Source organism: Physeter macrocephalus, chromosome 14 (genome assembly GCF_002837175.3).
Source record: "Physeter macrocephalus isolate SW-GA chromosome 14, ASM283717v5, whole genome shotgun sequence".
Classification (NCBI taxonomy): domain Eukaryota; kingdom Metazoa; phylum Chordata; class Mammalia; order Artiodactyla; family Physeteridae; genus Physeter; species Physeter macrocephalus.
The window spans coordinates 58557526-58573069 of NC_041227.1; the positions used below are offsets into that span (position 1 = coordinate 58557526).

General features: G+C 44.5%; 1 protein-coding gene across 1 annotated transcript in view; it reads right to left on the reverse strand.

Annotated features, from left to right (window-relative positions):
* Positions 1–2847: 2847 nt before the first annotated feature.
* The window catches only part of LOC112064822 (myosin-11-like), a 24977-nt gene continuing 12280 nt past the window's right edge, over positions 2848–15544 (reverse strand). The window contains exons 2-3 of the mRNA XM_024123348.3: positions 10470–10831; positions 2848–3449 (exon numbers count right to left, since the gene is read on the reverse strand). Coding sequence (XP_023979116.1) covers positions 3198–3449; positions 10470–10814 — 597 coding nt within the window. The 5' untranslated portion in view covers positions 10815–10831 and the 3' untranslated portion in view covers positions 2848–3197. The remainder of the gene's footprint in view (positions 3450–10469; positions 10832–15544) is intronic.

The window sequence follows — 15544 nt, forward strand, 5'->3', positions numbered from 1 at the left end:
TAGTTGCTCCGTGGCATGTGGGACCTTCCCGGACCAGGGAATGAACCCGTGTCCCCTGCATCGGCAGGCGGATTCTTAACCACTGTGCCAGCAGGGAAGACCCTGAAATTTCTAAGTAATTTTATATTTCACTATATAATTCTGTGTTAAAATATAGAGCTTAAAAGGAATGAAATGTTATCAGCCCCAGGGGTCCCGGTATAGAGTATAACATTGCCCCATGGATGGGAAGTTGTCTAGGGAGATGACAGTTATCACAACACAAAAATATTCTTCAATGAGACAACTATTTAGGAAATCAGACCCCACTGAAACATCTTTCTCTGGTCTGCATCACTGTTGCCCTCCGACTCAAAGGCTTCACCTTGCCAACTATTGGGTGTCAACATCCATTGTCTTGATACAAACACAACAAAGTGGCAGCTTTGTAAAACTGTTGATTTCCCTGAAGGTGCAATGTCACATGTCCATGCCCTCTGAAAGGCCACAGAAAGTCAGATCAATTCACAACCAAATATCAGAGTCATCAGGAAAGGTAACATAACGGGGGCTTTGAGGCACTGTGCTAAACGCCAAATAAGTAAAAGCCTGTGGCAAAAGTGGTGATCTCTCCAATAAGTCTGCAAAAATTATCCTCTTACCCTACACTGCAGAAATCAAGCATGACATGAAGAATGGTGTCTTATGCTCTCACATGGTTCTGTCCAAAAAAAAAGTTAAGGCAAAAAAATGAATTAATTTTATACTCAATCTAAGAATTAGCATCTAGTTGAAATTACCACCAAATTCCTATTACATGTAAAATAAATAAGCCTGTGTTCATAATTTGCAGTGTCATATTTCAAGCCCGTCAAGCCCCCTTCCCCCTTAATCTACAGTGCCTGTTTTAAGGGATTTTTTCTGGAACCAATTATTTTCAGATAGTCAAAACGTCCTTCATTTCATGCCATCCAGCTCAGTTAGTGTATGAAGGTTTCATAGCAAAATGTTAATGGTGGTGATCTCTGGGTGATAGAATTATGGGTGCGGGTATATTCTCTTTTGCTTAAATATATGTTTTACTTTCTCTAGAATCAATATATAAGATTCAAGTTTTTTTTTAAGTTACACATATATATTTTAAGAGCACTATGGCAGTGCTTCACTGTCACTCCCCCCTTCCCCTTTGCTAACGAAATTTTCTTTCATTCTGGTATTCAGATAAAATGTGTTTAGTGGGAGCTCCCTCAGCTCCAGGAAAGAACCAGGAATAGTCCAAACCAATCATAAATGTTCCAGTCCTCTTTGCCAATGATTGGTTTAGAGGTTGGCATGTGACCAAGTTTTAGCCAATCAGGCATAAGGGATGCCTGCTGAGAAGCTTCTGGAAAAGGTTTTCCTCTCTGATAAAAAAGAGACATAGGAAAAAAAAACCTAACCCTCCACGTCCTTCATGCTTTTGGATATTATCACATGAGGATGTGATGTCTGGAGCTATGGCTGCCATCTTGTGATCATGAGGAAGTAGCCAAGAAAATCCCAAAAAAGTCTGGTTTTGAGCTGCTGAATTAGCTAAGCCTGAAATCATCAACCTTCAGACTATTTGCTATGTGAGGTAATAAATTCCTGTTGTTTAAGCCACTTTAATTGGCTGCTATGTTTCTCGCAAGCAAAAGCACCCCAAATGATACAAGCACTGTAACTTTGTGATGTTCAGCTTCCCAAAGAGGTGTGTGAACCACCATTTTATACTTTTCCATTAAGGGAGACGACAGATGATTTTTTTTCACAAAAACACATACCTAACTCCAAGAGTCATCACTTTACACCCTGAGATTGTATCTCCACAACCCTCTTTGCAAGGCTCCATATTCTGGCCTTTGGAGGTAATGGTAGTCTCTCGTCTAGAGTGGTCCAGCTTGAGTCACACCTGTGGGGTTTGGCTAACCCTGTCAGTAACCCTTGGGGAACTTATACCTGAGCCCCTCTACCTTGTGGGGTTATATCTCCTAGGCACACCTGGATCTCTGCCCTCAGGAGCTTCCAGAACTGGGCTCCTTTCAATTCCCAACTCAGAACATTCCTGGAGGAAGATATTCCAGGGGTTGCAAAGTCAAACACAGGGGCCAGGCAGTTAACACAAAAAAGTGCATCAGGCCAGGTGAGAACTGGGGAACTGGAGAACTCATACCCCCTCTAAAGGGGCAGCTGACAGGTGGGATCACATGTTGCCAGACGTTCCAATACTTTCAAAACAACCTAGAAATCTGGCTTTTTATGTACAATCTCCAAATTTTTAAAAGTTGGCAACTAATTTAGGTATCCTTAAAACTCCATGTGGACCAAACCAAACTTATCTGAGGGCTGGATCCAGCCTACCAGTTGCCGTCTTACAACCTCTAGACTATTCACACCTAAAAATCACATGACAATTGTGCACAGCTTTAAAACTGCCAAAGCTCTTTTCTGTTGCCCTTTCCCAAATGTAAGGAGAGCAGAACTCCTGTATCTCAAGACCAGATCCATTTATATGAGGAGGTATTCCATTTATGGGAAGAGGCATGAGGGAACTTTCTGGAACTATTTCCCATCTTGGTCTGGGTGGTGATTATACAACTGTAGACATGTAAAAATTAATTTTAGGCTGGACACTGAATTCGTGTACTTTTTGCATTCTACTGTATGTATCTTCTACCTCAGTAAAAGTTATTAATGATAGTAATAATAATAATACATAAACATGGAGGTAATATGCAAAGGTCTTCAGTGTGGAAAAGCCTGCTTTACAATCTTCACCACAAGCTGAGAGATGGATCCTATCACTCTCTTTTCACAGATGAGGAAACTGAGGCTGGAGATGAAAAGACATTTGCACAGGATCCCGCAGGGTGTTAGTGACAGCTGGTTGCAAATCCATATCTGGTTGGCTCAGCACCAGGGCTGTTCCCCACCCACTTCCCTTCCCAGGTGAGAGCATCCTACCATCTTCCAGACGGCTGGCCTGCCGAGGGCCTCAGGCAGCCCGGGAGAGGGGAAAGCGAGCTCTGGAGCGGAAGCCAGAGCGGGCCCATGCCCATATTTGCCCAAGCTATCTGCCCTCCCTTGCCCTCCCGGGCCGCAAACACAGATGTTCAGCTTGCTTTTTCCCTTTTTCAGTCACAGCCCTCCTGAGGCCCAGTGCTGCCTGCCAAACTCTGCATTCTTGGCGAGAACTGCAGTCAGGCAAGACAGGAGGGGCCCGGGGAGTGACTGTAAGCAGCCCTGGTGGGCTCCCTGGAGGAGGAGGAGCTCCATGCACCCACGGGCAGCTCACCTTGCAGCATGCTCCGGTAGGCCGTGTCGGCGATTGCGTAGATGTGGGGGGGCATCTCGTGCCGCTTCTTGCCCTTGTACATGTCGATGATCTTCTCCGAGTAGATGGGCAGCTGCTTGTAGGGGTTCACCACCACGCAGAAGAGGCCCGAGTACGTCTGCCAAACAGAGAACCCATCTTACTTCCAGAACCCAGCAGGGACGAGAGCTTGGACAAGCAGCCCATGGGGGCCGGTCATGAGAACACCCACCACGGCCTGCATTGTCTGAGCACCACCATGTGCATTTTCTCACTTCATCCTCACAGTGGCAGCCTTAGACAGATGTGCTCAGAGTCTCATTTTAGAGATGGGGAAACTGAGGCTCAGAGTCCCGGGGGAACCTCTTGGCATCACTGACTCTGGATATAGGGTAAAAGGAGCAAGGAGCAAGGGGCAAGACTGGATTTCTAGGGCACCTGTGTTATAGTTTATAAGTTCTGCATTCAGATCCCAGCTCCAGTGTCACCACTGTTGCTTCACCTCCCCGAGCCTCGCGGGCTTAAATAACGTCTACCACTTCTGGAGCATCTATTGTGCGCCGGCCACTGAGCTAAGCACTTCACAGTCGTCGTCTTCTTTAATCCTCACATCCACCTTGTGACAGGGATATTATGATTTCCCTGCTACCCATTTGACAGATGAGGAAACTGAGGCTCGGTGAGGTTGTCACCAGGTCACACAGCTACTGGGGAATTCGGAACGAAAATCGCGACTGCTAACCCCAGAGCTCATACTCTCGACCATGAACAAAGCACACGCTCCCTTGTCTGTAAAATGGTGATGAACACAGCTGCCCTTAAATAGGAATGGTCCTGACACGTTACAACACAGATGAACCTTGGAAACATGACACTGAATGAAAGAAGTCAGACACAGAAGGTCACGTATCACATGGTTCCATTTATATGAAATGCCCAGAACTGGCAAATCCACAGAGACAGAAAACAGATCTCTGGTTTCCAGGGACTGCAGAGACATGGGAATTGGAGTGACTGCTAGCTGGAATGGGTTTCTTTGGGGGGTTATGAAAATGTTCTGGAACCAGACAGTAGTGATAGTAGCACTACATTGTGAGTGAGTGTATTACTGCCACTGAATTGTTTCCTTTAAACTGATTAATATGGTGAATCCATATTATATGGATTTTATCACAGTTTTTTTAAAAAAGTCAGGAATTCCCTGGCAGTCCAGTGGTTAGGACTTGGGGCTTCCACTGCTCGGGGCCCGGGTTCAATCCCTGGTCGGGGAACTAAGATCCCGCAAGCCACATGGCGCAGCCAAAAAAATTAATTAATCTTAAAAAAATTGTCCTATATGTATATGTATAGCTGATTCACTTTGTTATAAAGCAGAAACTAACACACCATTGTAACGCAATTATACTCCAATAAAGATGTAAAAAAAAAAAAAAAATTGTCCCGCCCTACCAAGCGCAGAGGAGCATGTGAAAATGATCAGAACAGGGAAGGGGAGTGAAGATGCTCGCACACCCTGCCGTGCTGTTGCCTGGGGAAGGCGCTGTCCGGGTTCTTACTGTTCCTTACTGTACGCTGGCCTTTCCCATGGGCTGAGGTCACAGCCCAGGAGGGAGGCACCAATCTGTCCCACAGGAACTGCTTTACCAAACAATAACATCAGTGCCGCCCAAGGCTCTGATGGCCAGGAAGCATGTCTCCCCTCCAACTCCCCCAAGAAGTGACTAAAGGAGGAGGAGCAGATATTCCATCACTGGGTTTCACTCAGAGCAGTGACCAAAGTCACTTTCACTTGACCAAAGTCACCCAGCAAGACACTGGCAGCACTGAGCTCCAGCTTGGCCCACTCCGAGGAGTGGACACTGTCCATAAGGCTGTGGACCTATCCCTGTCCTACAGAAAGAAAAGATCATTTGTTCATTCATTTACTCATTCATTCATTCATTCATTCATTCATTGTGTGTGCCCTGGACACAGTGCAAGGCTCTGGGGTTATACTGGAAGACAAAACACACAGGTCCTGCCCACAAACGGCTTCCAGTCATGCTGGCAACTGGTTGAAGAGTGGGAGCCACCTCCAGCTCCTCTCAGGCCGTGCCCACTTCCACTGCCATGTCCTTTCCAGAATGTGTCATTTACAACCCTAACCACGCCTTCAGGGACCTGGAGGCAGTAAAGGGCAGTGGTTAAGAGTATAGGATTGACTACCAAGGATTTGTTGGAGCTCTCATTCTGCTACTTCTTGGCTGTGTGTCCCTGGGCAAGTCTCTTAGCCTCTCGGAGCCTCAGTTATCCTCATCTGCAAAATGGGCAGGTATAATAGCAGCTCCTTCATTGGTTTGTTGTGAGATAGCCCTCGTGAAGCATTTAGCACAGTACCTGGTATGTAACAGGGGCTCAATAAATGTTAGTGACCATCCAGTGCTCCCTTTGTTTTATGATGATGAAAACCTTGCCACCTTGGAAACTTCAAATGGAATGTCCTCTCTGCCTGCAACACTTCTCCCTGATCTTCCCAGAGCCATTTCCATCTGCTCTTTCAGGGCTCAGTCTAAATGTCCCTCCTAGACTGCAAGCTGCACACCAGTATATATCTAGCACCCAGCACAGGGCCAGGCACATAGCAGACACTCAGTAAATATTTGCTGAATACAATGAATAAAATAAAGAAGGGAGGGAGGGAGGGAGGGAGGGAGGCATGGCTCTCCCAACTCCATCATCAGCTTCTGAAGGAGAAATATCACCTTCCTCCTGTTTGCCTAGGACACCTCCTGGTGCTATGTACACAGCAAGCACTTAATCCATGCTTCCAGACAGATCTGAATCTCTGTCCAGTTCAGTACATCTTTCCAGGGCACAGTGGTCCGACAGGAAGGACTAGGAAGGCAGTAGCACACCCCACACAGAAGCTGGGCTTCAGAATCTGGAGTTTCAGTCTCCATTGCTCCAACTTGGTTGGTCTCACCTGACCCAGCCCACCTGCACTTGATTGTGCTTCTGCTTCCCCATCCCCACGAGTCCCTTTCCAGCTGGTCAAGTTCAGAGGTTTCAACATCCCCGCCTCCCATATCCCAGCCGGCATCTCAGGGCCCGGTGCCACAGCAGGTCCCAGCTGCAGGCCAAGGGTCTCCCTCTTGTGACCGTATTAGGAAGTGACTCCACTTTTTCCCTAACACTTTATATGGTCAGCTGTGGAGGCTTGAGCTCCCAAGGCCTCCAGCAGAAATGAGGAACAGTGGGGGAAGGTGGAAGAGATGCAGGCTTTAAGTCACAGAGGCCTGGTTGAACCTCAGCCTTGCCCTCATTGCCTGTGTGACTTGAGCAAGAGGCCAAACCCCTGAGCCTCTTCTTCCCCACCTATAAAACAATGGATAACCATACTTTCTTTACCAGGTTGTAGTGCAATGTCATGACTTTCTGAACATGTATCCTAGAGGAAGACCTGGTCCACCAAGAATGTGATCTGCTACAGCCTTGATTTTAAAGGGCAAAAAAGACTAGAAACAACCTAAATAATCCATCAGTGGGAGACTGGCTCAATAATTATGGCACACTGCCCTTTAAAGGAATACATATGTGTGTATACAAATATACATATATTTGCCTCTATATGTATAAAATATTGCTGGAAGGCTACATAAGGAACTGGTGACCATGGTTTCTCTAAGGAGGGGAACCAGAAGGTGAGGAATGGGGATGAAAGGAAAAGTTCTAAAATACCCTTATATACTATTTTATTTACTATTTGCATGTGTTGTCTATTCAAAAAAAATATTTTAAGTCTGAGTGGTTAGATAGTTGTGAACAGACACAAGTAAAAGCCACAAATAAATAAATAAATAAGAAATTCCCCATTTCCCCCTCCCCCAGACCCTGGCAACCACCATTCTACTCTCTGATTCTCTGAGTTTGACTATTTTAGATTCTCACGTAAATGGGATCCTGCAGGATTTTCCCCTCTCTCTCTGGCTTATTTCACTCAGCATAATGTCCTCCAGGTTCATCCATGTTGTTACAAATGTCAGGATTTCCTTCTGTTTTAAAGCAGGGTTATTACATTGTATGGTGTATTTACCACCTTTTCCTTCATCCATTCATCGTTGTAGAATCTATGTTACATATCTGCATCCAGCTCAAGTGTGCCTTATCTTCCTCCCCTCAGTTATCAATCGGCCTCAGGGCGAGGACTGGGCCCTGTGACTCTCAGCATCCCACAGAGAGGGAAGCAGGGGAGCCAAGAGCACTTAACGGGCAAGCCAGAGTCTGATCCGGTCCCTCCCCAGGCAAGTCTCGTCACCTCTCTGCCTCGGTCACCTCGTGTGCAGGGTGGGATGTGAGCTTCACTCTCGCCAGAGGGCTGGGACTTGGGACGGTAGCCAGTACAAGCAAGGCCCACATCTTCACTGAGCTTCCTCTGCCTGAAACCCCTGTCCCATCTCCCAGCCCAACACCAGGGACAGAGCCGACTGCTAAGCAGTCGTGAAAAATCCCAGGCAGAGAGAAGCCAGCCAACAACAACATCCAAAATAGCAAGAGAGTGCTGGACCAGGGATCAGAGCCACATGCATGCCCCACATGTGCCATCAGTGATCTGTGGCAGCTCAGGCAAGAACCTGCATCTCTAAGATTAGGAGACGGGACCCTCTGGCTTCTACCTCTTCTAGACCCAAGAGGACAAGACATCAGCCAGGACCTAAGCAAAAGTGCCTTGTTCGAAATAAGCCTTGCAGAATGGAAGGGAAAGTTCTCTTCTTTATCAAGGGCAAAGTCTGGCACGGCCAGCTGCCTGAGCATCACCTGCCACCCACCTGTAATAAGGGCTGCCCCTTCCGCTATCACGCGCCGGGTGAATAAGTTGCTGTGCCCCCCATCTCCACCCCTGTCCTCCTTTATCTCCTCTGTCACGGACAAAAGTTTCTATTTAAGTGATTAAACTGACCAGAAAGGAAGGAGACAGAAGTGGACGTGTGGTCGTAAGACTGAAAGGCTTTTCATCTAATCTGTCCAGAGAAGCATAGCAGGAATTTGAAGATTTGATTCATTTTTTAATCTGTTGTCAGAAGATAGTCTGGGTCTTGGAACCTTCATAAGCCCCTGATTTTTCCTGATTTCTGTTTTGGGCTCAAACATCTGTGTCAGAGTATAGCAGCCAAGATTCATATCCAGGCCCATCCTTGACCTCCTTGGATGAAGATGACTCATCTTGGATAGGAGACCCACGGGAGCCCAGCTCCCCTCTTGCTCCCTGCAGATTGGTGTCCTTAGAAATATCCACTCTGTACCAACACCCCCAGGTTGATAATGCTTCCAAACAAGGAGTGGTATCGACAAAAGGGACTTTCCCTGCTTACTTAGATAGCATCTTAGACTATCCTTAGAGAGTCTTTAGTACTCTGAGCCTCAGCTTTAATTAGCACAACATCCACTGAATGAAGTATGCTTGTCCCATCTTACAGACGAGCATACTTCATTCAGTGGATGTTGTACTAATTAAATGAGATAAAGAGGAGGCATTTGTAGAATTATGAGTTGCCTCCCCGTCCCCCCTTGGCTCTTTAAAAAAAAAACCCATTGTAAACCCCTCTGAACAATCCATAAGAAGAATAGATCATTAATTATGGTACATCCATAGGATAGGCCACAAAGCCCATAAAGGGGCATTTTGGGTTTATGAATGAGCAGTGGGGATGCTCATCACTGACTTGTACGTAGAAAGAAGAGCAGGTCCCCAGCCTAGGTGCACAGGCTTTTCAATACGTAAACACGCACTATCCTCACAAAGAAACACCAGGAATGCACCAACATCTTATCAGCTGTTATCTCTGGGGGAGGACTGATTTTTGTGTTTACTGTGCTTTTCTGAATTTTCCAAATCTTCTGGAATGAATGTGCCTTATTTTCCTAATTAGGAAAAAAAATCTGCAGGACATTTTTAGAGATGACAAGCGAGTTTTGTAATTTTCACATGGTAAAACACAAAGGGGAGGACCAGAGGGCCTAAAGATGGAGGTGACTGTTTCCCTAAGTGTGCAAAGAATCCAAGAACATCTGTCTGGTAATAACAAAAATGACCATAACAGCAACAAAACTAATAAAAACAACACCTAGCATGTTGAGTGCTTACAACATGCCAGGAAGCATGCCAAGGGCTTTCTTTTCAGAGTAACCCAGTCTATGAGGCTGGTACTATTCTTGTGTTCATTTTACAGAGAAGGAAACAAAATTTCAGAGAAATCAGATAACTTGCCCAAGGGATGAACATACCCTTTCTGAGAGGCAAGAGAGACAAAGGCTGGACTGGGGGACCCTCTGCCCACCAGTTTGGCTTAATGGGGTTACCATGTCCTTCTATATCCTGGAGAGCTGGCCCACCCCACAAGGAACCTGTACCCGAGTCACACATCATCTAGTCCAGACTGTCCCACAGAGCTTTCTGCAGTGATGGGAATGTTCTATACTTGCGCTGTCACAGGTATATAGCAGCCACTAGCCACAGGTGGCTGTTGGGCATTTGACATGAAGCCCAGTACAAGTGAAGAAGTGAACTTTTAAGAATTGATGCTTAATTAGTTTACATCTGAATTTAGTTAGCCACATGTGGCCGGTGGCTACCATATTGGACAGTGCAACTCCAGTCCACTCTGATCTGCACAGTACACCCAGAGGAGTCCAGGTCAATCTAGGCGTTTCCATTTGGGACAGGGAAGCCCTCCACCAAACCTCACCAAGGTCCTCATGTCTCCTACCTACTTGACTGCCAGGATGGACCAGCCTTCCCAAGGGGGTTAAGAGCTCTTCTTTATTTCCAAGATGGAGGAAGAGCAGGGAACTACTTCACTGAAATCCGTTGAGCACTGACCAAGCGCCTATGGGATCACAGGGAATCTCTGGATCTCCTTTACGTGGGGAGGGTGACTGTTCTCATTTTGCAGATGAGAAAACTGAGGCTTCAAGAGGTGACATAACCTGTTCAATGTCACAGAACTAGGTAGGGCAAGGTGAATGGGAACCCAGGTCTGGACGATTCCATCCCACCATGAAGCCTCCCTCAGTGAAAACTTCAGCCTCCCAACCTGCACCCCGAAGACATCTCCAAGCCTCTCCCTTCCCTCAGGGGTGCAGGAGGCCAGCAAGAAGTGACTGGTTTCCCCAAGATACTCACGTATATGAGTCCTGAGAAGTACCTCTCCCTCAGGTTGTGTAGCACGGAGGCTTCATTGAGACACGTCAGCTCTGCCATGTCCTCTACCTTGGAGAACTTGGGCGGGTTCATCTTCTGGATATCATCTTTGCTGACCGTGACCTTCTTGCCATTCTCCACTAGCTCCACGATCACCTCATCCCCCTTCTCCTCCTTGATGCTGGCCGCCTCGAAGCCCTGCTTCTCCGAAGGGACCCACACCAGCTTCTTGGCGGCCCAGTCAGCCTGGGCCACTGGGTTGTTGATGAAGTTTTTGTCCACAAAGAGGAACTTCTCGTCATCACTGAGCTGGTCCTTCTGTGCCATGGTGCCTGGTTGGTCCCCTGGGGAATAAGGCTACAGGGTCAGAATTAGACCAGAACCAAGCCCTAAAGACAGATAAAGCTCTCACCTCATCATGTCTGGGAATGCAGTCTGCAGAAACATTCCATAGAGTACAAAGGTGTTCCCTGCAGGATGGTTTATGTTGTCAAAAAATGGAAACAACCCAAAGGCCCTTCAGAAAAGGATCTCCAGGGGCTTCCCTGGTGGCACACTGGTTAAGAATCTGCCTGCCAATGCAAGGGACACGGGTTCGAGCCCTGCTCTGGGAAGATCCCACATGTCGCGGAGCAACGAAGCCCGTGCGCCACAACTACTGAGCCTACGCTCAAGAGCCCGCGAGCCACAACTACTGAGCCCACGTGCCACAGCTACTGAAGCCTGTGTGCCTAGAGCCCGTGCTCCGCAACAAGAGAAGCCACCGCAATGAGAAGCCCGTGCGCTGCAACAAAGAGTAGCCCCCCCTCACCGCAACTAGAGAAAGCCCGTGCAGCAAAGAAGACCCAACGCAGCCAAAAATAAAAACAAATAAATAAATAAATTTATTTATTTAAAAGAAAGAAAGAAAGAAAAGGATCTCCATCATTGACTGTTGTCCATCAACATGGCATGGGTACATAAACCATTATATTTTCATACAATGAAATGCTACCCAGGGGTTAAGATGCAAGAAATATGTCAAGGTGTGTTGACACAGGATGATATCCAAGTCTTATAGTTTACTGTAAAAATAAAAGGGGGGTCCTCAAATGGTTAAACAGAGAGTTATCATATGATCCAACAATCCCATTCCTGTGTATATACCCAAGAGAAATGAAAACATACCTCCACACAAAAACTCATAAGCGAATGTTCATAGAAGCATTATTTCTAATAGCCAAGAAGTGTCAAAAAAACCCCAGATGTCCATCAACAGATGAATGGGTAAATAAAATGTGGCCTCTCCATATAATGGAATATTATTCAGCCATAAAAAGGAATGGGATACTGATATACACTGAGCATTAATGAATCTTGAAAACACTATGCTAAGTAAAAGAATCTAGTCACAGAGGACAGCATATTATATGATTCCACTTACTCAAAATGTCCAGAATAGGCAAATCCATAGAGATAGAAAGTAGATTAGTGGTTGCCAACAGCTGGGAGAGAATTAGAGAGTGACAGCAAAGGGGTACAGGGTTTCTTTTTTTTTTTTTTTTTTTTTTTTGTGGTATGCGGGCCTCCCTCTGCTGCGGCCTCTCCCGTTGCGGAGCACAGGCTCCGGACGCGCAAGCCCAGGGGCCACGGCTCACGGGCCCAGCCGCTCCGCGGTATGTGGGATCCTCCCGGACCGGGGCGCGAACCCGGTTCCCCTGCATCAGCAGGCGGACGCGCAACCACTGCGCCACCAGGGAAGCCCCAAGGGTTTCTTTTTGGGGTAATGAAAATGTTCTAGAATGTACTGCAGTGATGGATGCACAATTCTGTGAATATGCTAAAAGCCATTCAATTGTACAATTTAAATGGGTGAATTGTATGGTATTTAAATTATATCTCAATAAAACTGTTTAAAAATGAAATATAGGGAATATTGTAAAACAGTAGGTATAATAACCCATTTTATTTAAAAATATTTAGAATCCATATAGACAGAATAACTGGAGAAATAAGCACTTATCAATATAGTTATGAAGGGATTTTTACTTTTTATGGGTTTTTTGCCAATTTTTTATTGTGGTAAAATATACATAAGTATATTATCTTACTCATTTTATGACACTAAGTTCAGTGACATTAAGTACATTCATATTGTTGTGCAAGTATCACCACCATCCAGCTCCAGAACTCTTTTCGTCTTGCAAAACGGAGACTCCACACCCATTAAAGACTAATTCCCCATTGCCTCTTCCCTCCAGCCACTGGCAACCACCATTCTACTTTCTTTTCTTTTTTGTTTTTTTTTTAGTTTATCTTTTATTATTATTATTATTATTAATTTATTTATTTTTGGCTGTGTTGGGTCTTCGTTGCTGCACGCGGGCTTTCTCTAGCTGCGGCGAGTGGGGGCTACTCTTCGTTGCAGTGTGCAGGCTTCTTATTGCGGTGGCTTCTCTTGCTGTGGACCATGGGCTCTAGGCGCGTGGGCTTCAGTAGTTGTGGCACACGGGCCCAGTAGTTGTGGCTCACGGGCTCTAAAGCGCAGGCTCAGTAGTTGTGGTGCATGGGCTGAGTTGCTCCGCAGCATGTGGGATCTTCCCAGACCAGGGCTTGAACCCGTGTGCCCTGCATTGGCAGGCAGATTCTTAACCACTGCGTCACCAGGGAAGTCCTCTACTTTCTATCTCTATGAATTTCACTACTCTAGGAACCTCATACCAGTGGAATCATACAGTATTTGTCCTTTTGTCATTGGCATATGTCTCTTAGCATAATGTCCTCAAGGTTCATCCATGTTGCAGCATGAATCAGAATTTCCTTCCTTTTTTAAGGCTGAATAATATTCCATCGTATGGATATATGACATTTTGTTTACCCATTCATCTGTTGATGGACACTTGAGTTACTTCCACATTTTCTCTATTGTGAATAATGCTACTCTGAACATGGGTATACTTTCTATTACGTATTTTTGCCATACTTATAGTTTTATAACTTTTATGAAATTTATGATCAACAAAAATAGATACTTTAAAAACACCTTCAAATAGCCAATCCACATAAGAAAAAGATGTTCAGCCTCACTAGTAAATGAAGAAATACAAGGTGAAGCAGTGAGATATTGCTTTCCACCCATAGCTTGGATAAGATGAAAACCACTGATAATATCCAGTGTTGTCAAGAGTGTAGGGTCCAGGCCTGTGCATACATCGCCCTTACAGATGGAAAGTTCCTAAAATTCATGCATACACCCTGACGTGCAATTCGATTTCTAGCAATTTAGCTTAAGGAAACTGAGAAGTGCTAACAGATGTATAAATATGTGCACTGCAGTGCTATTTGGAACAGCAAAATCTGCAAGCAATCCAAATGGCTTCAATGAGTGCCTTGTTAAATTACAGAGCATCCAGGCAACAGAATCCTATAATTCCACCCAAAATTCAAGATGTAGACTTAACTATGCCACACAAAGATTTTTCCCTTTCAAACCCTCCTACACTGTTGGTGGGAATGGAAGTCGGTACAGCCACTATGGAAAACAGTATGGAGGTTCCTCAGAAAACTAATTACTATATGATCCACTAACCCCACTCCTGGGAATATACTCAGACAAAACTATAATTCAGAAACATACATGCACCCCTATGTTCATAGCAGCACTGTTCACAATAGCCAAAACTTGGAAACAACCTAAATGTCCATCGACAGATGAATGGGTAAAGAAGATGTGGTACATATATACAATGGAATACTACTCGGCCATAAAAAAGAATGAAATAATGCCATTTTCAGCAACATGGATGCAGCTAGAGATTATCATACTAAGTGAAGTACGTCAGAAAGAGAAAGACAAATACCATATTATATCACTTACATGTGGCATCTAAAATATGGACAAATGAACCTATCTACAAAATAGAAACAGACTCACAGACATAGAGATCAGACTTGTGGTTGCCATGGGGGAGAGAGGGAGGGAGAGGGATGGACTAGGAGTTTGGGGTTGGTAGATGCAAATTATTACATTTAGAATGGATAAACAACAAGGTCCTAATGTGTAGCACAGGGAACTATATTCAATATCCTATGATAAACCATAATGGAAAAGAATATTAAAAAAAAGAATGTTAAAAAAAGAAGAAATTATAAAAGTGACAATTCATAGACTTAATGCTGGTTACAGATTTGTACACAATTTTTGAACATTAAAATACTATAAATTAATTAAAATGCAAATTATAGATTTGAAAAATAAAAAAATTAAAAATTAACAAAAAGATTTTTCCCTTTCATCTTAACATATTTATTTGTCATTTACATGCTTTAAAATCCTCTCATTGTAAATGCACAATTCAGTGAGTTTTAGGAAATTTACAGAGTTGTGCATTTATCATGATGCTAAATTTTGGACCATTTCCATCATCTCAAACAGGGTTTCCTCATGCTGGTCTGCAGTCACTCCCCGTTCCTACCCACAGCCCTCGGCAACCACTAATCTATTATCTGTCTCTATAGATTTGCCTTTTCGGGGCATTGCATATAAACGGAATCACACAATGGATGACTTTGGACCATGCAAAGATGTATTTATGATATCTTTTTAGGTTAAAAACAATATGAATAAATGGAATACTCAACAATAAAAAGGAACAAACTACACAATAAAATAGACGAATCTCAAAAGCAAGCTCAGTGAAAGAAGCAAGACCCAAAGTCTACATGCTCTATTATTCCACTAATGTGGAAGTCTAGAAAAGGCAAAACTATGGTGACACAAAGCAGATCAGTGGTTGCCAGAGGCTGGGGAGGCCACTGACGCCAAGAGGCACAAAGGAAATTTGGGGGTGATGAAAATGTTCTATATCCTGATTATGGTGGTGATTATATAACTGTATACATTTGACAAAACTCATTGGGCTGTACACTTAAAAATCAGTGAATATTTTTAAAAATGGTGAGTTATATGTAGATTATACCTCAATAAAGCTGATTAAAATATTTATAATAGAGTAATTCTTGTCATTTTATGTCTGTGTATCCTTTTTTTTTTTTTTTTTTTTTTTGCGGTACGCGGG